Source organism: Haliaeetus albicilla, chromosome Z, assembly GCF_947461875.1.
Source record: "Haliaeetus albicilla chromosome Z, bHalAlb1.1, whole genome shotgun sequence".
Classification (NCBI taxonomy): Eukaryota; Metazoa; Chordata; class Aves; order Accipitriformes; family Accipitridae; genus Haliaeetus; species Haliaeetus albicilla.
Genome location: NC_091516.1, coordinates 37344460 through 37371846, shown reverse-complemented (window position 1 = coordinate 37371846; position 27387 = coordinate 37344460). Strand labels below are relative to the sequence as shown.

At 41.3% G+C, this 27387-nt stretch overlaps 1 protein-coding gene across 2 annotated transcripts in view; it reads left to right on the top strand.

Moving 5' to 3' along the window:
* Positions 1-27387, top strand: part of ROR2 (receptor tyrosine kinase like orphan receptor 2) — a 162399-nt gene that overhangs the window by 108664 nt on the left and 26348 nt on the right. For both annotated transcript variants that reach the window (XM_069776897.1, XM_069776896.1), the window contains 3 exons: positions 1062-1139; positions 12678-12965; positions 14038-14068. In XM_069776897.1, coding sequence (XP_069632998.1) covers positions 1062-1139; positions 12678-12965; positions 14038-14068 — 397 coding nt within the window. The remainder of the gene's footprint in view (positions 1-1061; positions 1140-12677; positions 12966-14037; positions 14069-27387) is intronic.

Here is a 27387-nt window from a genome sequence, read left to right as displayed (position 1 = left end):
CAGAGTGGTGTTGTAGGGTTTAGTCTGAAGAAAGGGGAATGGAGACAAAAGGAAGAAGGAGAGCTTTTTCCCTAACTTCATTTTACCCAAAACATTACCATGTACACCCCTAACAAATCTACAACAAAACCCAGATCTTTCACTTTAGATCCTGATAGAACCTTAGATTTGCATGCTGTCATGGTGATATGCCGAGGTGATGAGGAATTTGGATGACTGAATGTAAAATAGGAAATACAAAAATATTGGGGATGTCATTTGAGAAGTTGTTTTTAGTAAAAGCACCCTTATAGCTTTATCTGATTTACAAGTTCAGCTCTGTTCCTCACAGCATTGTGTTTTCAAAAGGGAGAGCAGACAGGTGAACCCCCACTTATAATAGTCAGGGTTTTGCAAGACATGCAAAACCAAAGGAACATGGAAGTATTGTCTGCTGTCTGCAGCAACTGCTGGCTAAATGTTGTTTCTAGATTATTCTGATATATATTAGACACAAATGAGGAGGGCACACAGAAGGATGTCCGTCCATTTCATCACCCTTTGGAATACTTGGCTAATGGTTATTACATTTTCACTTCTGGGAGATATCTCTTAGGGACCTGGCTGAGAATAGGATAAGAAAGTCAGCAGAGACAATGAGTCTGACCTCTGGAAATAGAATCTGAATTACTGTAATGTAACTTCGAAAGCAGATTTATGCTATTTTGTAACTGAGATTGTCAGTAAAATTCAGGTACTGCTAATTTGCTGGACCAGCACTGCTTTCAGGAAATGTTTGCATTCTTTGTAAACTATGTGGATTTTATTCTGGTCAGAACTGGAAAGTATTTTTTAATGCTGCCCATGGTTGCCAAACACAAAGTAAATCCACAACATAAATTATTTTAAAGTTTTCTGATATGTGATGGGTAAATCCTGACCTTGTTAGTAGGTGTTTCCTGTGTGCTACTCTGGAACCAAGATCTGGTCTGAATGAGTTTGCTGAACTCAGTGTCATAATGCTATTTAAGAGAAAGATTAACTCAGAACCTCAATTCAACAAAATCTTTTTTTCTTCCTAGGTGAAATGGAAGTTCCAGATTCAAATGACCCCTTAGGTCATGCAGATGGACTTGAGAGACCAATTCCAACACCTAAAGGTAAAATTAATTGTAGTTACTTTTTCTTCCCCCTGCCCAAATATAAGCATACTTTAGAAAGGATCAGCAAAATCCTGTTATTAATGTTCACTGGATTTACCTGTGAATATGAGCCTGTAAGAAAGGCAGCCTTGTGTGACTTAATACTTCTGATTCTAAGCAGGGATAACAAGGTTACAGGAGTCTATAAAAATTAATTTTTAAGCATGTTCAGTCCACCCACACTGAGGGATTAGATGTTTGACCCACACACAGAGGGCTATTATTACCTTCCTAGCATATTTTCTGTCACGTTGGTGCCATGAAAATGATTTAATTTTGCACAGTGCCACACTTGGCATCTATAGGTAAATCTTAAGTATTGGTATCTCTAAATATCTTTGGTTTGCGATAATTAAATCTAGCCCATGGCAACACAAGAATACTTACTTTTTAAATAGCTCTGGGCATTAGTGATTTTTTTTTTCCAATAGACTGTAATGGCAGAATTTGTAGTAACTTGTTAGTTAGCATAAATTTTTATGATACTTTATCACTTAAACTATAGATCCAAATACTGTTCTTGCATCTGAAAATGCACATATTTACTGAAAATTGTGATTCAATTACAATTTGGTGCAACTTCCTAAAGCAGGACATTTTCAATGTTCTATCTGAAGAAACGTGTTTTCTTACTTGTAGCACTGATTTTTTTCTTTGTATGAATGCACTGCTGTAGTAAAGTCAACCCTTATGCTTAGAAAAAATGTCAGATAATCTTGTTAGCATGAAGAGCTAAGCCTGATTTCTGCCTTAGCATTCTCAGCAAGATGAGCTCATGTTGAAGCCTACGAGGCTCTGAGGTGCTGGTCAGATGTTCTTCTTGGAGCTTCTCTTTCAGAGGAACATACATTTTGAGGGTACCTTGGCATAAAGTCTCTGTTCTCATAGATATCCAATGTTATATAAACTTTATTGTGCTTCACCTGGATGTTAGTTACATTTCCTATGTTGACTATGTTTACTAGAAGCTTTTTTTCATAATGACCCATTAATTTCTATGCTTTAGTGGATAAAAAAAGACATGTTTATGTTTGCATATCTCTAACCACGTTCCTACTGATCATCAGTGTGGGACTGTCCCCCTCCCATTCGGGAGGAAGACTTGATGTACTCCTCTTGTCAACCCTTTTCCACTTTTTGAAGCTCCCAAATTATTTTAGAGGTTTAAACTTTGTCCTCCATTATGGGAATAAATTTCAGTAACAGTCATTCCTGTCAGCAGCACTGAATACTACCATTGTTTTATTCACTCCACACTCACAAACACACTACTTTTGATGGGAAAAGGTCCATGTTTAATCTTTGCATCTGATGGGCTTGTTTGCTTGGCAAGTTGGTCCCTTTGTACTCTTTTGTTATGTGTGAGCTTTTAAGGGTGCAGACATAAAAGAAAATGTTTTTTCATGTGACATTACTTGGTTAAATTCTTGCTGAGAAAGGAGTTACAGTTATTTCCTTTTTTTGCAGGGCCACAGGCAATACCTGTCTAAGGAAGTAATTAATCACATCTCAAACATTTCTACATCATAAGAATTTTGTATTTCCTTCAGAAAAAAAAGAGTCTCTTGTTCTTGTATGACTCATTGGTATAGAATCAGTTGTTAGTTTCCAGCATGCCTGGTCTGGAAATGGCCTCATTTTGCTCCCCTTTTATTTTTGTGGCTACAAAATTCTCCAAATAAGCAAAAATCCCTTGGTGGAAATTTTTTGTTTCTTTGGTTGGAATGTTAACCCATGTGTTTCTGTGTCATAGTAAGGTATCAGTTTTTGTTTCAAAAAATCATTGGACAGTCTACTTCACAGTTTGTGCATACTACTGAGGCCATTAGAAAGAGTCCTTCAGCTTCTTCCATCACATTGACCTCCTTTCCTTCCTTGAAAAATGTTTAGTTATTCTGATTTGTTTATGGCCTCTATTTTTTCAGACTGTAGAATAGATGCAAAGCAGGCCAGAAGATAATAGTAAATAGGCTTTAATAATGCCCAAAGTTAAAGCCACTTTAGAAGAACTAAGTGTAGTGGTCACCATCTCCTCTAAATCTTCCAGAAGTCCTGAAAAATGGTTCTGTCTCCAAAGATGTAACCAAATTAAGCAAGGTATTATTAAGAACGTGCACTGTAGAAAAGTTGCAAGTCTCTTCCTACAAGTGAAGCTAGCCTTCTGATAGTTGATGGGATAGGACCATGACTCTGCCAGGGCTTTGCGGAGAATTTATCTTCCCCTGTTTCCTTTAAGTGAGCAGCACCTGAACCACCAAAAGAGCACTGCCTCTGAGCAATGTTTCACTGAAAACCAGAGCTGAGCAGTGAGCATTTGCTGTAGAAGAACTTAGGTCTGCTTTGGAATTAAAAAAAAAAAAGTTTTGAACACAAATCTCCTCCCAGTCCAGGGGGTCTTTGCAAAGGTGATCCTTTCCCCCATCTCAATTTCAGGTGAGCGCTTCTCGGTGTCTTTCTGTTTTGCAACAAACACTTCCTAAAAAGTCTCTTTCCCCTGCCCAATAGGCAGAACAATGTCAGCTCCATGCTCCTCTCTGGAAACACCCAGGCTCGCTGCCTGCTGAGTCTTGTGCTGCTCTCTGCCCACCTTCCTGCACTTGGCCAGCTTTTCCTGCCAGTGATGCTGGGGAAGGAGGTCATGGTGGGGAAGGAGCAAAGTTCCCTCTCTCTCTTTCTCCCTGCAGCAGAGGGTCAGCCAAGACAAGGCCAACAAGGAGCTTTTCTTTCTGAAGCCCAGAGTAGAAAAAGAACATATCTGTTAATCACAAATAAATGCAGTTGTGGCACAAGCCAAAACCAAGTTTTTCTGTGGAGATGATCACTGCTGGTGCATCATCACAGAGGGCCTCCCTGCTCGTAATTTTGTGCTTTTAAGCCTGGGGAAGGTATTAAAGGGTAAAATACAAACTCTTCATGCCTAAGTGAGCTGCCAGTAAAATCTTACATGATAAATAATGTCTTGTGGTGGGAATATTAGAGCAATACACTTTAATAGTTAAAAAAATGCATGAGTGAGGGCAACCTGCAATAGCTGAAACACTGAGTGAGTTGGGAACTTATTCTGGTTCAAGAGGTAACTATATGATAAATCCAAGTTATGACTGGACTGTCCTGGTTGCTTTGACTTGACATAAGGTAACCTGTCAGGAATCATTTGTATGTATTCTAAAAGCAGTAGCTTTTTATCTGTATGACTGGTGACCCAAAGAACAGTCCACATCCTAACTGCACTGTTATGCCCCCCAAAGATCTGCTTCTAAATGGGCAGTAGCGTAGGACAGGTGGTACCTGCCTCTTCACAGTCTCATCTGGGAGTTCAGAAAACAGGAAAAGAAAACCATTCCACCCCATAGAATTGGTTTCCTGGGCTAGGTAAGATCTTCAGTCCTTCAAGTATGAGAAAACACTGCTCAAAAATAGGTTTCCTTCTGTTAATAAGAGAGCTTAAGCCCACTGATTTCGGTGTTGGGGACAATGTGCACATTGTGGCAGTATTTCAGTGCTAATTCACCATTATTCCTGAATTGGCTATAATCTGTTCTGAAGTCCATTTCAAGTGCATGTGATCCAAATAGCTTTATTTTACATGCTTCTGGCTGCATTTTTTGCATTGAGATCACAAATAGTATGGAAGATGGGGTGCAAATAATGGGATTAAATTAGGCTGTAAAGGTATCAGTTCATCTGGAAATACTATGTGGCAGTATATAACAGGGTAGTTTCCTTAACTGCTCATGCGTATTTTGGGAGAGCTGCCAACACCCCTTCCATTTCCTAACCTGTGTCTAATATGTTGAGGGTTGCTCATCTTCATACTGCAGTTAAATAAAGCAGAAGGGTGAAGAATTGGGAAGTCTGCTTTGTATTTAGGAAAATGATATGTGCAAGAAATCATGAGTTCTATCTCCCCTCCTTATTAGGATGGTGTTTCTCGGTATATTTCCAGTCCTAATTTACTTGTGGAAAGAGTCACTTTATTGGACTCCCACCACTCACTAAGGTGTGATTGTGTGATCCACATCACCTAAATTCTTGTATTTACAGCAGTGTTGCTATACACACCTCTAGAAAGAAAGGCTTTGTAATTTCAGCAACTTTCATGTTTGTTTTCTCTTACGATAGTGTTCAGTTCTTTTATAAGCCCAGAACACTCTGCAGCTCTTTCATATTCTTTATAGATTACCTGTCAATTCTGTCAACACTTTATACTTGTTACTATATTCATAACACAGTAAATTTGGGAACACTGTTGTCTTCCTCAAGCCATTCTTTGTTAATAATCAGCCATTCCATCAGCTGAAGTATGCTTCCTAGGTGAAAAATTATGTCTTATTATAGAAAATTATGAATTTGCTTCTAATGGAAGTATCATTAGATTAATTACTCAAAGTGTTTTCCCCAAAAAATTTTTTGATTGGATATAAGATTAAGATATAGTCTTAAAATGCCATTGCAGAAGCTTGTCATTTGAAAGAGTTGTGGTGAGAAAGACTATGTTCTTGTATTTATATCTAACAAAATGAACAAAGAGTTATTTGAAGACAAAAATGAAAAAGAGTGGGGAGGGAGAAAAAAAGGAAAAGCAAGGGGCTGAGGGAAAAAAAATCCCACGTTGCTTTTTAAACAAATCATAACATACACATTTCTAGTGGTTTTGAACATCGGAAAGTTTTATGCCATGAATCTGAAAATGTTCTAAATTGTATGCAGTTATGCAGACAAAAAGTATTTGCTTTTTTTTTTAAACAGCTGATTTTAAATTTTGAGTGCCTAAAGACAAATTGCTATGAGTTGTGATCTGTTCTGTAATACTAAATAGATGGGTTTATGGGCTTTTTTCACTGCTGAATCTGAAGTTATTTAAATACTTATGTATGTCTTACCAAGAAATATGTACTCTAAAAAGTGATAAAATATATATGCAATTATTACTACTTGTTCTGAAGAGATTGTTTTGTCTTGGGTATCTAGCAATTTATGACCCAAATTTTCCTTTCTTTTCTCAGAAATTGGACATTCAGTGTTTGTTTCCATTATGCAATGCAGAAAGAAAAGGGAACCAACTGTTCCACAAAAATGGATGTTTGTCTCCTTATCTCATATCCTCATTATCTCAGGAACACAGAAGGATGTGAAACTCAGTATAGTATCATACATATTACCACTTAATTCATGTGTGAATTTGGGAAGCCACTTAAACCTCCTTGCCTTAGTTTCTGTATTTGGGAAATAAGGTTGATGTTATCTTCCCATCTCACGAGACTTCAGTATTCATAAATTATTTAGAAGTTCTGAGATTAAAAGAGTTGCAAATTTGTAATAATTGCTATTCATGGAGGCCATCACAAAGCTGGTCTGAAAATTATGAATGCATAAATATTTTTAAAATCGTATAGGGAAAAAGGAGCAACAACAATAAAAAATGAATAGAAACCAAAACTTGAATTGAAAACAGGTGAGCCAGAATTAACTTGATCTAAAGTAACTAAAGAGGTTTAATTTTTTTTTTTTTTAGAATGAACTTCAAAATCACAGCTAAGATCTTAAAATAACAGAAGCAGAGCAATCATTTTCTATTGTGTTTATGCCAAGAATAGCACATACAGTTTGAGCCAATAACTTGGACGTCTGAGTGCCAGAATAATATAAATAAAACTAAGAAAAATAATATGCATGTGAGGTCTCAGTGATAGTTGCACCCTTTATGTTTTTAGCTTAGTATCTATTCTTGTGCCTATCTTGACAATGATTTGACACATGCAGGAAAAGTTTATTTTTATATTCTTGCCAAAACTTGCAAAATAGACCTGTCATCTTAATTTTGATTTGCTGTGGGATTCTGTTTGATATATTTATATCAAATTTACTCCATTTAAAAATATGAAGTACTGGCAACATAACAAAGGCATTTCAAAATATGGAAGACTTTTGCCAGAATTCAGGTCAGTCATTTCCCTAAGCTACTTTATTCATAGGGTACATAGAGTATGACAGTATAACACAATATATAGATTAACTTGAATTATCCTCTCATAGCTTCTTGACAGAACAGTTTTTACTCTGTTCAAGCAAAATAAATATCAATATTGGTTGTATACTATGTTAGAAACCATAATAAAAAAGAAATTTAATTTAGAGCATCTTTGCCTACAGCAAATGCAGAAATAGCCATCAGATAGCTTTTCCTTTTGGAGCACTTCAAGCCAAGCCAAAGACCACTGAAAGCAAAAGAAGCATTTCCCTTCATTTCAGTGACCCTTGGAACAAAGCCAGAGTATAGAAAATAGTATATAACAATAGTATCTGTGTAGCACAGAAAATTGCTGGCCATTATACTCAGATTTTTAAAAAATCCTATTTGATATCCGTATCTCAAATGAAATATAATTGTTTATAATATGACATTTACAAATTTAGTAATGCTGTTTATACATAGCAAGCCCAAAATATTTTACAGAGACTTTTTGTTCTTTGTTTCAAAGTTATGTCGGTATTAAAACAGATTAATAAATCTGTTCAAGTTTTAAAATACTCTAGATGACTGATGCATAACACAAAATATAAGACACAAGTTAAATACAAGTTCTAGTGCCTTCACATTTCATTTTCCTCCATACCTGTCCAAATGAATATTTATTAAGAGAGAAAGAGAACTATATTGGAAAAAAAAATTGCTTTGCACATTGTTGAGGTCCCAGTTTATCCTGGGAAACAGTTTTGGTTTTTCCCCAAACCACTGCATCAAACTGGCATCTACACAGTGTTTGTGGTGTGACATGCATCACAAAAAGTAACTGCTGATGATCACCACAAAAATCAAATAAGGAAAACATTCTTAAGAACATGGTTGGTTAAATTTTCCACTTTGTTTGAAAGATTTGCAATTATGGGTTATCTAAAGTGGACACCAAATAACAGAGCAGTACAACAAATGACTGCCTGCTCTGTCATACAATTACTTCAGATTCAGTTAAGTGTATAAACACCAGCCTTCAGCATCATTTCTCAAAGAGGAAATGAAACTAACAAATAGAGGGTGCGCACTTCAGGATACGGACAGAGGCAGTGGATAGGCAGTGAGTTGCCCTACTGCTCCTAAACTGCTCTGCAGAACTTTGAAGAAAATGCAAGTGCTTCAAAGTTCAGTAAGCTAAAGGATTTATTACTTGATTTTTAATAAGAGGGTAATATAAAACACTGCAGAAAATGCCTGTAAAATTAGCAGGAGAAATAATGAACTAAAGCCAAATTCTGACCTGCAGGAAATGGATTCAGTTACACTGACTTCAGGGGAAGTGTATCTAATCACGCTGGGTCTGAATTCATCCAAATCTTTGGCATTGCTTTTGGTGGTAATAGTTTTTTTTCTAGTTATTAATAGGATCTGATTCATAAATTCATATGAAATATTTTGGATTGCTTAAAAGCTATGGACCAGATTACTTCCTACAGTAACTCTGGTTTAATTGGTAAAAGAGAAAGGTCTAATGTGGATTTAATTTTGAGTTCATTACATTTGTTGGTCCTAATAAGTGAATTTAGTATCTGCTTTCACCCAAATTTGTTTGAATGTAATATCCATGTGAAGTGAATATCCAACCCCAAGTGAAGACTCAACCCAGCTCCAGAAAAGTGAAATAGTGGTAAGAGTTTGAGCAAGCTATAAGCTGACCAAAGGCACAAAAGCTGACCAATGGCACAAGGACAATGTAGACCTTTCATATACTTCTGTGTTAAGGACAAAAAGTATGTTGAAGAGATAGAAGAACCATACTCTCTGGCTGTCAACTTAAAGCACTTGAATTGGCCCCACCTTTACAGAAAGCATCTTTTCTGCCTCTTTCACTTCTTAGGAATCAGGAGCATCTCTGAGCCAGATGATTGTACCTCTGTGCTGGCTCCATGCTTCAAGTGGCCCAGCTTCTTCTCAAAAAAGACCTTAAACCATCTATTTTGCTTACTTTGTGTGAGCACATTCAGGCTGCCGCCATGACTGCTGAATCATAGGCCCATAGAACAGCCCAGGTTGGGAGGGACCTCAAAAGATCATCTGGTCCAACCTTTTTTGGTAAAGGGAGCGTAGACAAGATCATCTAGCACCCCGTCCAATCACACCTTGAAAGCCTCCAGCGATGAGGACTCTACCACATCTCTGGGGAAGTTGTTTTCCAGTGAAGACTGTTCTTACTGCAAAAAATTTCTCTCTTTTATTGAGATGAAACCCCTCCTGATGCAAGTTGTGCCTGTTATCCCTTGTCTACTCCATGTGGCTCCTTGTGAAGAGAGTCTCCATCCTCTTTTTAGATGCCTTTTAAGTACTGGAAAACTGTGATGAGGTCCCCCCTGAGCCTTCTCTTCTCCAGGGAGAAGAGACCTAACTCCTTCAAGTCTTTCCTCATACAGCAAGTTTCTCCAGCCTTTTGGTCATCTTTGTGGCCCCTCCTTTGGACACTTTCGTCTTTCTGGGTTATTTTTGAATTTTTGGGACCAGAACTGGACACAATACTCCAGAAGTGGCCTTACAAGCACTGAGTAGATCGGGATGATCACGTCTCTATCTCTGCTAGTAATGCCCCTGTGGATGCAGCCCAGGATCTGATTCGCCTTCCTTGCTGCAGCAGCGCTCTGCTGACTCATGTTGAGCTTGTTGTCCACCAGGACCCCTAGCTCCCTTTCAGCAAGGCTGCCCCTCAGCCACACAGATCCTAGCCTGTACTGGGCTCTTTGGTTATTCTGACACAGAGTGCAGGCCTTTGTATGTGTCCATGTTAAACTTTGTGGAGTTCTTGCTTGCCCCCTCTTTCAGCCTGTCCACGTCTCTCTTTAAGATGACTCTCCGTTCTGCCCACATCACCACCCAGTTTAGTCTCATTAGCAAACTTGGTGACAGTGGTTTCAATCTCATCTTCCAAGACATTTGTGAAGATGTTGGAACAGTGTGGGGCCCGCTATCGATCCCTGGAGGACCCCACTTGTGGCAGGCTGCCGGCGTGAATTAAAGCCATTGATCACCACCCTCTGAGTGTGGCCTGTGAGCCAATTTCCTACCCATCTTGCAGACCACACATCCAATCTGTGTCTTGCCAGAACTGTTCCTTGAGTTGGTGCTTTCATGGCCCTACATTGTGGTTCCACTCTGCTTCCACCCAACAACTCAACACTGTTACCATGACCAGATGTCCTTGCACTTCCTCAATACCCCAGCTGTTTTGCTAGAATTAGAAGAATTTTTCAGCTTTTCCACTTTTCCACCTCTTTTCATAAACTGATTCTTCTGACTCGAGTGGTATGACTGAGTATGACAACTCTTTTTTGAACATACTGAAAATAAATGCAAACTTCCTTCTTCTCTTCCTGAATGTATACTCTACCTTGAGGGTGTTAATGAGAATAAACTACATACAGATTATGAATAAGTGGCAAAATAAGTTGTGGTACTCCCTAAATAATGAGCTAAAAGTGAAATAGCCATGGATATTCCTTTTATAACTTCTGGGAGGATTGATCATGCTTTTTTTCTTGCTGCTGGAAATGTTTACATATGTAAGATGTTGGCTTAAGTATTAGTTTTAATCAATTGCTTCTATTCCCTATATCAACAAGGTAATTTGCTGTTTTTCTGTTCCCTGCCAGAATGTCATCGTAGCAATTCTCATTCTGCAGCCGTGAAATGTAGCTGGAAACCACAACAAATGATATTGTTGTGGCATGACATTGCAGAAGGCATTCATGTAGTTTTTCTCCTGTTTTTTAATCAGGCATTTGAAAGGAAATATTTTTTGTGTTCTGTCAGAATGTTTCAAAGTCTACTAAAGATCTGTAGGTCAACAATAGAGCAAACTAATGTAAAATTACATACAGAAAAAGGATGACAAAATAATTTTCCTGTAGGTTTGCAATGTCATGTGGAGATTATATATGTTTGGCTTTACCCCATTTTCTATTTAGTGATATACTAAATTCACACTTGCCTATATTGTATTTTCATATTATTCGTTAAAGCAGGATTTCTTTTGAAAGGCCAGTGGTAAAGAACAATGTAATACTCTGGAAAACCCAGTTTTCCAGCAAAATCTGGCTTTGCAAATTCATTATATTCTGATGTTTCTACTGCCTCCCTCTCCAGTGCCATATCTAGCCATTACAGAGGAACTGATTTTCATGGTCATGTCAAACATAAATCAAAGCAGACCGTCAATTTTCTTAAGGTATTTCAGCAATTAGACTGCAAATGTTGACCATTGCATTACTGGTGTTAGATTCCTGCACAGTAACACACTATTTCCTAATTAAACAACTGTAAAATAATCTAACTGATAAGAAATGGCACATGTGGACATCCATCAGAGTTATTTGATATTTGGATCCTGCTGACAGAAAAATGTAATGTAATATGAAGTATTCCTGATGCTTTATGTCTAGATAGTATAAATTCATCAAAACAAACATGAGTATGACAGCTACATACTTTTCTTACTTGTTTTGACAATCACATTATTATTTCAGTGGAATTACGTGCTTTCAAGCTTTCAAAGTGCAATGTGTGTCAGTTGCAGGACTCCTAACACCAAATTAAATTTAAAAATAATAACCTACAGAAGGTTTGATTGCCAAGTTTTTGCAGTGTTCTTCCATCAATTCTTTTTTTTATCGCTTGATATCACCAAGACAGCATATGTTCTTCTTGACAAGCCCTTTGCTTTCAACAAACCACAAAATAGTGCTTTTAGTTTCCATTTATAAAGTTAAACCCATGAAACCTGATTATTCAATATCCATACAGACCTTTCTTTGTCCAATTTAGCACTATTTTAGGACTTGATGTAAAAAATGGCAGCCTATAAACAATTTAGGAGTGCCCTCTGTATCCCAGGTTACTTCTGCAATTGAGATATCCTTTCTTTAAATTGATTGTGAGACTTACCATCTTTAAAATTCAATTGTAAGATAAATATATCCAAATCAGACTCATCTTAAGATTTTCTTGTCAGGTGAGTATCTGGCAAGTCAAATTAATATTTAAAAGTAACCTTTCCAGTTTTAGTTATTTTTAAGACAAATATATGACCATGTAAGAAGATTAAGTGGTAAAATTAGAATGATATTCTAGTACGGTTGCAACTGGGATTATTCTTTTGTGGAATAAGGGTGTATTTCTCCATTATAGTACTAACCATTTCCCAAAAGATGCAGAAAAAGTCATTATTGCTTCAGAATAGGTGTCCTCAAAGGGAGTTAGGATGTAATGGTATTAATTCACACTTGGCTTTCTAATCTGCACACCTACTTGCAGACAAACCTGAAGTCAATCACGAAAGACAAATGAGAGCATGATGCTCTAGTGTCCTTAGGACAGTGAATTGCATTTTTTTGAAGTGTATGCTTGAAAGAAAACTGAAACCATTTCCAAGATCCTCTCTTAAAAATGTGCCTTTGGGCAGTCTTTTATCACAACCCAAGTGAAATTTGATCTTTTCTGACCTTTTACCCTCTTAGGTTACTTCCTGACCTTCTTGGAACCAGTAAACAATATCACTGTAGTCCAGGGGCAAACAGCAATCCTCCACTGCAAGGTAGCAGGAAATCCACCTCCGAATGTCAGATGGCTAAAAAACGATGCTCCAGTGGTTCAGGAGCCAAGACGGATCATCATCAGAAAAACAGATTATGGTTCACGTCTGAGAATCCAGGATCTGGATACCACAGACACGGGATACTACCAGTGCGTGGCTTCAAATGGGATGAAGACAATAACTGCAACAGGAGTGTTGTTTGTAAGGCTTGGTGAGTTTCTGGCTTTTATAAATTACTCAGACTGCTTTATAGACTAGGTATTAGTTTCCACAATAGCCTAATTAGAAATGAATTTGATGTTTTGAGAAGAATTCTCAACATGAAAGGAAATAAATAAAGCCCTTGCCTGGGGCCTCTCCCCCAGCACAAAACTTTTTGGTTGAACTCGATACCCATTTACTGGTAATAAAAGAAAGTAAATACGGATGGAAAGGTCTGTAAATATGTAGTGAAGAAAAGATTTTAAAGAAGTGCCAGTGTAAAGTACAAAAAGGTAACATTTCATTGCCTGGAGCTTTCACTCTACTGCTGAACTCTGTCAGTAAAAAAACTGAAGAGAAGAACAAGAAGCAGTTTTCTATGTGATGTTCATAGTGCTGGGCCCATCCTTGTAAAATACCACATCTGTACTACTATGTGAATCCTGGCCTCAAATTCTGCCCTTTGACAGCTGAAAGTACACCATACCTTTCAAGAAGTACTTATATTGCATTTTGGAGACTTAATCATCCAGCCTAGAAGGCAAGCTTTTATTTAGTTAGCTTCTAAAGCAACGGGGAAAAAAATTCTAGAGACATTTTCCTAAAATTTCTTCTAATTTTGTAATGAAAATAGCTTAACTCCACAGTTTAGTTTGTAGTGATTCATTAAGTGCTGGGTATTGGACCTTGTTCCTGCTGTGACAAAGGTTAAGACCATGCCCTTGTCATACCATAAACTCTGATAGTAAGACTCAGGTGGGGCTTATTAAGAGGTAAGTGATGTGTCAAGATAACACATTATCTTTTTAACAGCCTGTGTTTTTATGGTGGGAGATATTTTCTAACAAAAATTAAGTCCACTCAAATTGCTGCCTGAGCAGACAGAAGATTCATGTGATTTTTATTAGTGGCTTTGAAAATAGCAATATATAATTACATGCAGGAACGCAGAAGGTTTTGTTTGAATCTTGAGACAAACCTCCCTTAAAGACACAGTTTCTTTTAGATTGCTATTGACTTTTTTTATGCTGTTGTCCTTGAGCCAAACTTGCCAGCAATGTTTGTTTGTTTTATGCTTGCAGGTCCAACAAACAGTCCAAATCACAATCTTCAGTAAGTACTTTTTGGAAAATTACTTAATGTACTCTGACCAATTTTATTCTCTAAGAATTTAGTTCATAAAATCAGTAAACGTTGCCTGCAACCACAGTGTGCTTGCTAAAAATAACTAATTTGATTGAAAACTCACAGAATGGATGAAGCTTTTTCAGACAGGATAGCATTGTATTACAGTGGGTTTTGGTTTGATAGCATTTTCTTGAGCAACTTCTGCTTGCTTATTTCATATTTTGGACAAGCAAAATACCACAAAGTCATGATGTTTGAACAGTAGTTATTTACAGGGCAAGTATGGGCTGGAAGAGTGGTTAAAAATGAATGGGTAAAATGCTTAGGCTGCTGTTGTTTTTATATTACTATAACTTGAAAAGTCAGATAAAACAAGACTAGAATCCTGTCTTTGAGTAGCTAGGTAAATCCTCTGTTTGTTAGCGTCACTTTGACTGTGGTGGTGATTTGGTGATTTTTTTGTTAGCTGCCTGGGCTCACTTGCTGATCCAGTCATAAGGATGAAAATAGATCAGTTCTGTTTCATCATCATTGCTTTATGTATTTTAATTTAAATACTGCGTATTGTGTAATTTCTTGAAATAGATTCTGCAATTGATCAATTAATGGAGTGAGGAATGCAGTCTGAGACCTTTTTATATGTTAATGGCGTAGAATTAGTTTGGTGATGGACTAATTAAAAATAAGAGTAAAAGCAAATTTGTAAAGATACGTGGATGCTTTTAAGACGTACATTATTGATCAGTGGTTGTGATCTCTGAACTCCCAATGGCTTGAGTGAAAACAGTTGAAATAACTGCAGCAGACTGACCACTAATCCATCCATCTTGCATATACCTCAGTCAGTCATCTTACATATATAAAAATAATACCACATGGTACACATTCTTGTATTTTATATGGACAGAAGGTATAAATGTATTTAAAGGATTTCAACTTTATAGGGATTTAACAAGTTTTCATATTTTTCTTAAAATTGATTGCTAACTTTTGAAGATTAAAAACAGCTGTCCATGACAGAGTATGAAAAAATGTAATCATTTTTGTAACCACTGAAATCCTACTTCAGATCTTACAGCACTTTAGAAAACTGTTATGCACCAGTTCTACAAAAGAGAAAAATAGTGAGATACCAGGAAGCTGTCTGATCTTGTATGAGATCAGAAGGCAGAGACTGGTACAAGAGACAGCAAAGTGAAATATGCATAGTGAATCACTGAACTGAAGTTCAAAGAACAGTTCTCAAAGGCAACTGAACAGCAGCAAGCCCCGAGCACAAGGTGAAAAGCTGGGAACCAAGTTTTACATTGATTCACTTTTTGTTATTGAGCAAATAATTAATCCAATTTCTTTTGGTTTCCCTAGTATTTCCCAAACTGTTCTCCTATACTGAGCATTAACTTATTAATATTTACAAATATCAACATAACTAAAAAAATTCCAATTTATAAAGTGAAAAAAAATTACTATGTGACACATATTTCTTAATTACATGCCCCCCAAAAGTGGAAGTGAATTAAGCCATCTTTCATTCTGGTTTTGCCTAGGTTTTGAATGCTTAACTGTTCTATTTTTGCTGGTTTTGAACTCTAAGTTAAAATAAAGAAAGAAAGAACAGGAACAACAACAAAAAACCTGTCATTTGGATTATGATGCCTCTAAATCAGTCTTGTACCAATAGTATCAGTGGTGGACCTGGAAGCAATAGTGTGCCATCATTGTTGTGGGCCTGCCGTTAAATCTGAAGAGTACACTGCTGGTAGATTTTTTTTTTTTTTTAATAACCACTAGATTGAAGAGAAAGCTGAAACTTGAGAAAAACAAGCTCAGGTCAAAGGTCTAGTGAGAAGTTGTGTGGGACTTATCATATGAGGTCCAGGAGCTTTCAGGGATTACAGATCTTTGCGTCATTTCATGCCTGCTCCTGTTTCAATGTTTTTTTCTCTTTCCTTCTCAACCAGGTTTTGCCCACCTTTCCAAAGTTCCTATCCTTCCTTTTGATACTGTCTTTCTTTTTTTCATCTTCTTATGCCTTACAATTGTTCCCGTGTTCCTCTGCTCCATGCCTTCTGCCTAGTCCTTCAAATAAAATGCCGTAATTTGACAGTATTGTTTTTTACTTTCAGAAATGGGTTATGATTTTTTTACTGAATATTTTGTATAAAATTCTGCAGTTCGATTTGTAAGCCAGAAAAGAGAAAAGGGGAAAAAAGGTGAAAGAAATACCTAACTGCTTGGAAGGAGCCCGCATGAACAAAGGGGTCTTTCTGTTTGCTGGCTGCACAGCACAGTCTCATGTTGAGCCACTTGAGAGCTGTTTCTCCTGGCATTAATGCTTCCAAAAAGACACGCTTCAGTGGAAGCACTGAAACCTAAAACCATTGTAACTTGGTTTAAACTATACCTAATGAATTATTAAGGGATAAAAAACATTACCTATGTAGATACCATCTAGCAAGGTATTTTTATGCAGTCTATGTGTTCTGCTGTGAATTTCTACAAATTATCTACAATTACATATTGCCAGAGATCAAATGTGCATTATGCAGTCAGACTTGCCGGTGCAAAAGAGCCCTGACCTTCAGGTAGTGAAGTTGAGACGTTTCCATAAAAATCTGAAAGTAAAAATTTTCAGCCAAATACATAGTCTTAAACTGGTGTGGATTTTTTTGAGAGGGTGGAGAGGTCTTTATTTTCTGTGAAGGTCTGTATCTGTAAAAATTTATAGGGATTTTTCTGTAGAAATGGAAAAATACAGTTTATCCAAATCTATTTATTTATCAAAAGTATTACAATTATGGAAAGTATTGATAGTGAGTACAAATTAATTTACAAAGGAAATAAAATCAAAACACAGTCAGAAAACTCATCTCTGACCACCAGCCTTTGCTGTCCAAGGGGCTGTGCTACTAAAGGACTCTACTACTAGAGGACAAGCCAGCAGGTTGAACCCTTTTTCTCACTGCATAATGCTACTACCTTTTTTATCATTAATGTTATTAGCTTTTGCCCTTCTAAAAAGAGACATCCTGTCCGTTCAGAAAGGTACAAGTGTGTGGAAGTAAAATAAATGGGTAGCAAATACCGGAGCATGTTTTTTTAGCATGCTTTAAAAGTAAGCAACGGACGTTAATCTCTTGGAGGGCAGAAGCAGTTGCCTTCCCTTCTAGAGGTATTGCTTTTACAAGACAACATCATTCTAAAAGGCTATGTGTTCTCTAGTCTAATGTATTTTTCTCTTGAATTGAATGGTTAGATTGAATTTTACCCATTGGGCAAATTCCTGTTTTGAAGCTCTCTAGATTTCTCATTAAGGCTGTGACTGTGGAGATGACGCCTTGATGGGAACTTGGGATGGAAGATATCTGACAGTTTGTTAGCTCTAAGGGCTTCTGGAAAATCTGATGGGGCTTTAGCAGAAGTGAGGAAGACACAGCAGAGTACAGGCAGAAAGAAGTAGCTATAAACTCAGCCCTTGCCAAATATAGGTGAACAGAACTGGCTCTGTTGCCAGTGCTGCACTTTTCCTTGCATGACCTTTCTGCAGTCTGCTCAGGATGCCAGGAGGTGAACATCTCCTTCCAGAGCCCTGTGCAGGGGAATAGGGCTTTCGAAGAAACTTCGAGAAGCCCCTGTTTTATTGAACTCTGAATAAGATCAGTTCTGAGTTTGCAGTCACTGATGCCTGTATGCTGGACCCTTAGAAGGAGAAATAAGTGGGAAGAAACACCATCATCAAGTACAAATAGTCATTCCTTTGGGGAGGAATTTTTGAGGTATTAATCATTCAGAATAAATTTGCATGCTTTCATGCCTTACAGAGAAATTGTCTTCAAAGCCAGGGATCAGATTAGGAAGGCTAAAACCCTGATAGAATTAAGTCTGCCCAGGGACATCAAGGGCAACAAGAAAAACTTCTGTAGGTATGTTGGTGGTAAAAGGAAGACTAGGGAAAATGTGGGCCCTCTCCAGAAGGAAATGGGAAGATCAGGTTCAAGACCATCTAAGGAACCTGAAGCTGCGCAAGTCCGTGGGACCTGATGAGATGCATCCACAGGTCCTCAGGGAACTGGCAGATGAAGTGGCTAAGCCACTATCCATCATATTTGAAAAGCTGTGGTAGTCTGGGGAAGTTCCCACTGACTGGAAAGGGGGAAACATAAACCCCATTTTTAGAAAGGGAAAAAAGGAAGACCTGGGGAACTACAGGCCAGCCAGTCTCACCTCTGTGCCCAGCAAGATCACAGGGCAGATCCTCCTGGAAACTATGCTAAGGCACATGGAAAATAAGGAGGTGACTGGTGACAGCCAACATGGCTTCACTAAGGGCAAATCGTGCCTGACAAATTCATTGGCCCTTTACAACAGGTTACAGCATGGGTGGATAAGGGAAGAGCAACTGACATCATCTGCCTGGACTTGTGCAAAGCATTTGACACTGCCCCGCACGACATCCTTGTCTCTAAATTAGAGAGACATGGATTTGACTGATGTACCACTCGGTGGATAAGGAATTGGCTGGATGGTTGCATTCAAAGAGATGCGGTCAACGGCACGATGCCCAAGGGGAGAGCAGTGACAAGTGGTGTTCCTCAGGCATCAGTATTGGGACCGGCGCTGTTTAACATCTTTGTCAGTGACATGGACAGTGGGATTGAGTGCACCCTCAGCAAGTTTGCCAAGGACACCTAGCTGTGTGGTGTGGTTGACATGCTGGAGGGAAGAGATGTCGTCCAGAGGGACCTTGACAGGCTTGAGAGATGGGCCCATGAGAACTTCATGAAGTTCAACAAGGCCAAGTGCGAGGTCCTGCACATGAGTTGGGGCAATCCCAAGCACAAATACAGGCTGGGTGATGAGTGGATTGAGCGTAGCCCTGAGGAGAAGGACTTGGGGGTGTTGGTTGACAAGAAGCTCAACATGACCCGGCGATGTGCGTTTGCCCCCCAGAAAGCCACCTGTATCCTGGGCTGCATCAAAAGAAGTGTGACCAGCAGGTCGAGGGAGGTGATTCTCCCCCTCTACTCCGCTCTGGTGAGACCCCACCTGGAGTACTGTGTTCAGCTCTGGGGCCCAGCCCACAACCCAAGAAGGACATGGACCTATTGGAGTGGGTCCAGAAGAGGGCCACGAAGATGATCAGAGGGCTGGAGCACCTGTCCTATGAAGACAGGCTGAGAGAGTTGGGGTTGTTCAGCCTGGAGAAGAGAAGGCTCTGGGGAAACCTTAGAGGAGCCTTCCAGTACCTAAAGGGGGTCTGCAAGAAAGCCAGAGAGGGACTTTGTGCAAGGGCGTGTCATGATAGGACAAAGGGTAATGGCTTTAAACTGAAAGAGTGTAGATTTAGATTAGATGTAAGGAAGAAGTTCTTGACTGTGAGGGTGGTGAGGCACTGGAACAGGTTTCCCAGAGAGGCTGTGGATGCCCCATCCCTGGAAGTGTTCAAGGCCAGGTTGGATGGGGCTTTGAGCAACGTGGTCTAGTGGAAGGTGTCCCTGCCCATGGCAGGGGAGTTGGAACTAGGTGATCTTTAAGGTCCCTTCCAACCCAAACCATTCTATCATTCTGTGGTTTTCTTCAGGTAGTTTGGGACCACAGTAAAAATTTTAAGATTCAGTCCAGTGAAGGAAAGTGATGAAGTAATTGTAGTTGAGAAAAAACCAGTTCTTTCAAACAATGGAAAACAGAATGTCTTTAAAACTAATAACATGTCTGAGTTAAAACTCTGATGAGGAACCCTGAGGCTGGGGTAGGCAATTTATACTCTGTGGATCTGCATATCCCATGGCTTTTATCACATAGCCAAAGCCCATCTCTTCTGTGACTCCAAAGGGGACCTTCTGCATGATGTGATGTGCACTCATACAGCTTTATGATGGAGGCATGTATGTTTCCATCATGTGTGAAATCTCCATGTAATTATAAGGTGGAAAAGGGAATATGGGACCTTGGGAAAGAGAGTGGAAAGGAGTGGGTCATCAGAGCACTTCACCCTGAGGTCACCTCTTTGCCCATGGCTGGGTTCTTACAGATAAAAGACAGTAGCTGTGGGGGCAAATAATTTTGTAAACCAGATCTGTCTGGCAAAGCAAATGTACCCAACACCACGTTAAAAAGGAAGAATACTTAACTTACAGTCAAACAGCAGCACCAGTTGTATCTTCTTCCTTTCCTTGGGTGGCATGGCAAACAATCTTTAGTCTCTGTGTAGTTCAGCCACTGACAACATTTTAAATCTTGTAAATTACACAAGATTATCTTAAAATTCACATAAACAGATGCTTTTATAACCAGTACAAGGTTGTCGCAACTCAGAAGTTACAGAGTTTATTCAGGCCCATGAGGACCAGGTGTTCAACGATGGGCCTCCTCCAAAATGACATGCATGCCTTTTGTTTCATCAAAATATACACTTGGCTGAGATGACCATATTTAAGTATATATATTTTTCTAAGATATTTGTCATAACATGTTGAAGTTAAAGAATAAGTGCATACTTTTTGTTCTGGTTTCCTGTTTTAATCAAGGAAGGAGAAGGATTTTGTGATTAAAACACTGGACTGTAATTTTAGAGGTCTGGATTCAGTTTCTGGCTCTGCTCCTGTCTCCATGTGTGATTGCAGCAAGTTGCTTAACCTTTGTTTCTCCATGTTTTGTACATCAAATGGAGATGGTCGATCTTGGGAATTTTTTGCCTTCCTCTATTATGGGATCAGATAATTTCAAAATGTTTAGGGTACATTCTCTCCCCATAAAGCATGGAATGTTATTCCTATTTTACAAATGAGGAACCGAGGCACAGATTATCTCGGGCTGGTCTACATTAAACAGCATGTGTTTGCCTTGGCAGATTTCCTGGCTCCCTGACAATCCAATCTGGGGATCTGGCTGGAACATGCTGCAATTCCCTCCTAGCCGCTGTGTGTCAGTTTCCTTTTTTCTTTCAAGGTTGAGGGGGAGGGTGTATTTCACCCTGGTGTTGGGTTGGGGCTCCTTTCAGGGAATTTTGATCAACAATCATCTCAGACCTGCTTCTGGGTCCATTGGTTTAAATGTCCTTTGACAGTTGCTCAGGACAAGACAGGAAATTTGTAGAGGAAGGAAGGAACTGAAACCAAGGCTACACTAAGCCATTTTACGTACTCTTTTCTCTCTTATCTATTTTAGAGTGTAATTTTTTGGTGCAGTAATTGTTTTTACTCTAGCTATGTAGCATACAGCCTAGTAGGGCTCGTAAGTATAGCTTGTCACAAATAATATATAACCGAAAACTATACTCGGGTCTGTCCAGAGCTGTAGAGTACATTCTGAAGAAGCTAACCCTTTGTCTTGTAATAGAAACTGTGAAAATTTTATCCTAAACTTACTTCTGTATTTCAAAAAAATTTATTTTTTCTCATGAAAAGCCCAGAATATGTATAATTCAAGGCAGAGTTAAAGAGCAGTGAAGTACTGGTTTGGGTTGCTTTGCACCACATCAGATCCCAGCTTCTTCCCACAATAAGTTATTTCTTCAGCTTTAATCTTCCACTTAAATCTTTTCTAATCACTAGTAAATAAATGATGAACAATCTAATGCATTTTTTAGAAGTAGAAATTCAATATGTGCCTACAGAATTGACTAATTTTAAAAGCCAGATTTGTATTTAAACTAATACGCGTAGCATCTTGGAGTAGACATAAGTATCTGTATTCCTGCAACTTGTTATCTGGAGAAACTATTGGAAGTGGTAGTTTTTTCTGTTCCTTCCAAGAAGGGGAATAAGAAAGGAAAGAAACTGATAGGGAATATAGAAAAAAGGACAATAGTTTGTTTCAATCCTTTATTCTCACTAATTCATATTGTTCAGAAACCACCCAAAACCAAAGGGAACCCAAGTATAGGTGATTAAAAATAGATCACTGGAAAATTTTACCTTCTTTGTGCTACTGTATAAATCAAATGTCCCTGAGACTTATGGTGTAATGCACGTACTTTTCACTGCTTTACTGAGAGCCTGGTTGCAAAGACAAGCAAGCAGCCCTATGGAACATGCCTGCTGTTGGGCAAAGTTTCCAAATACCTTAGGAGGAAGAAGCGATTAGTTACACTTCTGTCTACTCTTACAGTTAAGCTAACTTAGGGTTAAATGTGAGGAAGCACCTTCCCACTTGTGATTAGCAGTACTGTCAAGATACTTCTAAATGGGTTAGATCAAGCACTGTAATGAATGAAATGCTTACCACTTTGCATTTATATATGGAGCTACAGCATGCAGTACACCAAAACACACAAATACTTTCTTTCCTAAGAGTTCTGCTTTCCAAAATTTAGAAATTTAACTTGTAGGTGGATATTAAAGAAAGTTGATTGTTTCTGTAGGGAAGAATTTACCCACAGCCTCTGTGATGGGAGAGCCTCCCTCCTACTCTGAAAAGCAGTGGTTAGGTTTTTGATAGCCAGCAGGGTATCGTATCAGGCAAGCCGTAAGGTGCAACTCTGAGATGTGCAATGTACGGCGAAGAGCCAAGTACAGCTCTGACTTTGTAAATATGTGACCCCAACATACCCTCTTCCAGCAAATTCCAGATCAGCAGCAGGTGCTTAGGTCTGGGCAGCTCAGACAAACAATTTGCATTCAACTATCAAAGAAGTTGCAAGTGAAACAAGACATTTGTTAATCCATTTAAGGATACATGTAAATTGATATTCAAAGTAGTAATGGCCCTTGGATTTTTGGCAAGTAGCTACTGCAGCTGTTGGACATCCTTGATATAACCAGCGATCTTTAGTTTGTTTTGATTTTACTTCCTCCCTCTCTCCCTCCCTTTCTGTCCTTCGTTCAGTAGCTTAAATGGCTTTCAAAGTATTTATTGTATGTCCTACAAAAGGACAGTTATGAGTCCCTGAGACTTCCTGTCAGCATTTGATGCCACATTGACTTTAATTACAGTTCCTTAGGATGCTGAATAGCCTCTAAGTGCATACAAGGAAAGGGTGAATGTTGTAGTTAGGGACAAAGATAAAGGAACACTATTCTAATGAAAAGTAGGTAATTTAACAAAATGAGATAATGTTGTAACACCACACTATACATCTTCCTTTCAATTTTTATGGCTTTATGGTTAATTTTCTCCTTACTTTTGTATTATTTTGTTCTCCATTTCAATTTGAAAGAGCCAAACAAACTATAGATGCAGCTAATTTAGTGTACTTGAGAAAAGGTGAAACAGATGGTGCAAACTGATAGAAGTGGAACATTTCCATTCAAAACTAAATAATGTGAAGAGTGGTGGAAGGCATTGTTTTAAAAAAAGGAGAAAGAAAATGTAGTAAGGAAATCTGCTCTTTTAAATTGGTACTGCTCTGTTAAGTCTAAAATCTGAAGTATCTGAGGTAAAAATAAAGTTTCAGGAAGCGTATCTCATTAGCATTCTCTCTCATGCTCCTCAAAAAGGTCAATCATAAGCATCCCATTTCTCATTTTCTTCAGTCTGATAGTAACACAATAGAGGCAAAGGATTACTTTAGGTGGGACACAAACAATATTCGATATGTCACAGAAAATTTTTTTTTTATACATATGTGTGCACACACAGACACATAATCCCACGCCTTCACAAGTTTTTCTAACAGTTCAATTTGCAGGCCAGAAAGCATGCTTACCCCTGCATTGCCATGTTTTCCTTCAGGTTGGGAAATCAGTCTCTTTATTTCAGTGGGACACTCTCAGCAGTTTGACCTGCATATAGAAATCCTGATACTTTTATCTCAGTTTTGCAAAATTGCCTTGTATTTTTTCACCTACCTAATGCCAGTAAAGTAGTCCCAGATTGCAATTCAACAACAAGTAGAGTGGTAAAGGGAATAGAATAGAATAGAATAGAATACTCCATGGCTGACCAAAAGTTAAAACTTATTATGAAGGGCATTGTCCAAACGCCTCTTTTTAAGGCACTGACAGGCATGGGGCATCGACCACCTCTCTAGGAAGCCCGTTCCAGCATTTGACCACCCTCTTGTTAGAGAAATGCTTCCTAATACCAAGTCTGAATCTCCCCTACCACAGCTTTGAACTATTCCCACGTGTCCTGTCACTGGATCCCAGGGAGAAGAGATCAGCAGCTCCCTCTCCACTTCCCCTCCTCAGGAAGTTGTGGAGAGCAATGAGGTCACCCCTCAGCTGCCTTTTCTCCAAACTAGGCAAACCCAGAGTCCTCAGCCGCTTGGCATCCATCTGCCGAGCATCTGCTGAAGATGGGCTCTTTCCAGGTGGAGGAGAAGGCATGTCAGTGCCAAGGCTGGATCTGGAAGAGCGGGAAGAAAGCCTGTGCTCGAGGGCAGCAGCATGGTCACCGTTCCCTGGTTGCCTTCCAGCCGGGCAGCGCGCCGCATCTGCTGGTGCCTGGCGTTGTCCCTCTGGGGGGCAGGACTTTGCGCTTCCCCTTGTTGAGCTTGTCGGGGCTCCTGCCTTGGCAGGGTACAACCCTAGGCTGATGCAGAGAGCAGCACCGAGTCGTGAGTCTGTGCGGGAGGAGGGTTTTGGGTGCCGCTGTAGCGAGGCTGCAGCCGGCAGTGCAGGCTGGTGGGAGAGCAGAGCCCCGGGACGTGGGGGCAGAGGGTGAGGTGAGGAGGAGGATGAGCCCGGGGTGATGAGCGGTGGGGCACGGGCTGGTCCTGGAGAGCCCCCGGCTGGAAACATCTGCCCCAGGAGCAGCTGCAGAGATGCTGCAGGCCTGGAGCTGGGCAGCACTTGCCTTCAGGGGGAACAATGAAGTAGTACCTGGCACGCATACGAGGACCCATCAGTGTTAATGTCCCACCCCTCCCGGCAAAAAAGCAAGACAGGGCGAGGACAGCAACACCACCTGCACTGTTAGTAACACTGAGACTTTTTCTGTAGTTTTCATGCACTTATTTTATTTGGGTGATTGGATGTGGGGGGCCGGGAGCCCTTGAGGGCTGGCGTGTGCCCCAGTTGATGGCCCAGTCCTGGTTTGGCCACCCCTGAGGGACCCTCCAGGGTCACCGACGCGGTGCTGGCCTCTTGTTGGCTGGAGAGGCCTCGGAGCTGTCAGTCCTCCTCTTTGGGGCTCGCCGTGGCCTCCCAGGGGAGCGTTCACTGCCGCGGCTGGAAGTGGAGGGCTCGGGCACAGCCTCCCCTGGCTCCTCCTGGGGCACTTCTTGCTCCGCAGGGATGGCAACGGGAGCAGAGGGGTGGCTGCTGGGACCCCCACCAACGGCAGCGGATGAGGTGCCAGGGAGCTCGTCTGTGCTGGATCTGCTGGAGGAGGCTGGGTCGGTGACAAGAGACTCTCCTTGGGTGGCAGTGGGGCCGGGGGCACCCGTGGGGTGGTCCTCCTGACCTCCAGCAGCAGGGGCATCCTGCCAGCCCAGCAGACGTTGGGTCTCTCTGCTGTGCCGTTGTGCAGCGACATGTCTGTGGTGTTGGAAGAATGTCTCCTCACGGCTTTGGCGGGAGACCCCCAGCACCCATCCCGGCAGCTCTGTATCCATCCTTTGGCTGGTCAGGATGGTGGTGACGGTGTCCTCCTCCATGGCTGCCTCCAGCACCCTGCTGCCAAAGATCTCCTCCATCTGCCGATGGACACAGGGCTGCAGGATCTGGAGGAGCGCTGGGTTGTCCCATAAGTTGTTCAGCCGGTTTGGAGGCTGGAAGATGCCCACAGGACACCTGGGCACCCCTTCTGCAGCCCAGCGTTGGGGTGCTCCAGGGAGATGGAGGTCGTGAGTGGCTGCACGTCTGGGAGCTCCTCCCGCCTGACGGACAGCGCCTGAGGGTGGTGTGATGATATGCTCCATGTAGTCATCATCCGCCTGCACCGAGTGCAAGATGGAGAGGATCCTCCTCTTGCAGAGGGGGCACTCGGGCTTGCTCTCAGCCCGCCGCAGGACGCATGGGTAGCAGAACCGGTGGAGGCATGGCATAACAAAGCTGGCCTCCTCCCAGCTGCCCAGGCAGATGGGACAGTGGTCGTCCAGCTCTGTGGCCATGCTCTCCATGTGCTGCGGTGGGCTGGGGGGAACCCCTCCCTCTCACCGGCGCTGCAGCAGCTGGTGTCACGCTAGAAGAGGAAGAGAGGGCAGGGTCACTGTCTGGCCTGTGGAGGGGTGGAAGAAGTGCCCAGGTCCCTCAAGAAGGAAACCCTCCCAGCTCCCCAGGGTGAGGTGTCCCCGACCAGCTCACCTCTGCTGCTGCGAGCGTAGCTCCTGGGTGCACCGGCTGCCTGGAGCTGGCAGGGCTGGGGAAAATCCTTCGACAGCTCTGGGGTCGGGCACTGATTGCTGCAAGGAGCAACTCCCCAAGCACGACACCAGCGCCAAGGCCTTGCTCAGTGCTCCAGACCTCGCGATCTGCTCGGCTGGAGTGCGGGCACGAGCCGGCTGGGGGGAGCCTCAGCGCCCGAATATAAGCAGTGAGGGTCACGTGGTCACGATCCATCGCTCGGGGACATCAACGTCCATCACTTGGGGACATCACGATGGGCCATCCTCGCCCACGGCGCTCGCCCCAGCAGCGCTGCGGCCCCAGCGCACACGTCTGGGGTTACCGCAGCACCACTGCCCGCTCCATCCCCTCCTCTCTCGTCTTGTGCTCGGCACCGGTGTTCCACACCAGTCACGGAGGCCTCGGCCGTGTCTTCCCAGGGCCCCGTCAGGTCCCTCTGTCCAGGGCAGACGTCTCCAGGCACATACGGCAAGAGGGTTCATTTGGGAACAACACATCGTGCCTCCCTTGGAGGCTGCAGGACAAAGTCCCACAGGCTTTGCCCACACCCCAGCATTGCTGGCCAGCCCTCTGGGATCCTCTGCTTCCTTCCACGAGGCATCACAGGCAGCATTTGGCTTGCGCTGATGGGTCTTCTCCTGTCTTTCTGTCCTAGACAGAAGGCACAAAGGTGATCCCTTCTGCTCAGCACCCATCAGGCCTCATCCAGGCACGATGTCCTCTTTGGAGTCCCAGAGACAGGCTGACAAACCAGAGGGGCTCAGGGGAGGTAAGGAGCATCTGTGGAGCTGGGGCTGGCTCAGCGTGGAGCAGAGAAGGCATTGGGGCACCTTGCAGCACACGCCGGTGCTCATGGGGAAGGTATCAAGGGGATGGGGGCAGGCTCTTCCCAGCACTGCCTGGTGGGAGGCTGAGAGACAGCGGCATCTCCTGAAACTCCAGAGGTTCAGGCTGGAGACAAGGAAGAAAAAACAACATCCCTGTGAGGATCCTGAAGCACTGGAATGGGTTGCCCAGACATGTTGTGGGATCCCTGAGCCTGGAGATCTTCAAGACCTGAGTGGCCACAACCCA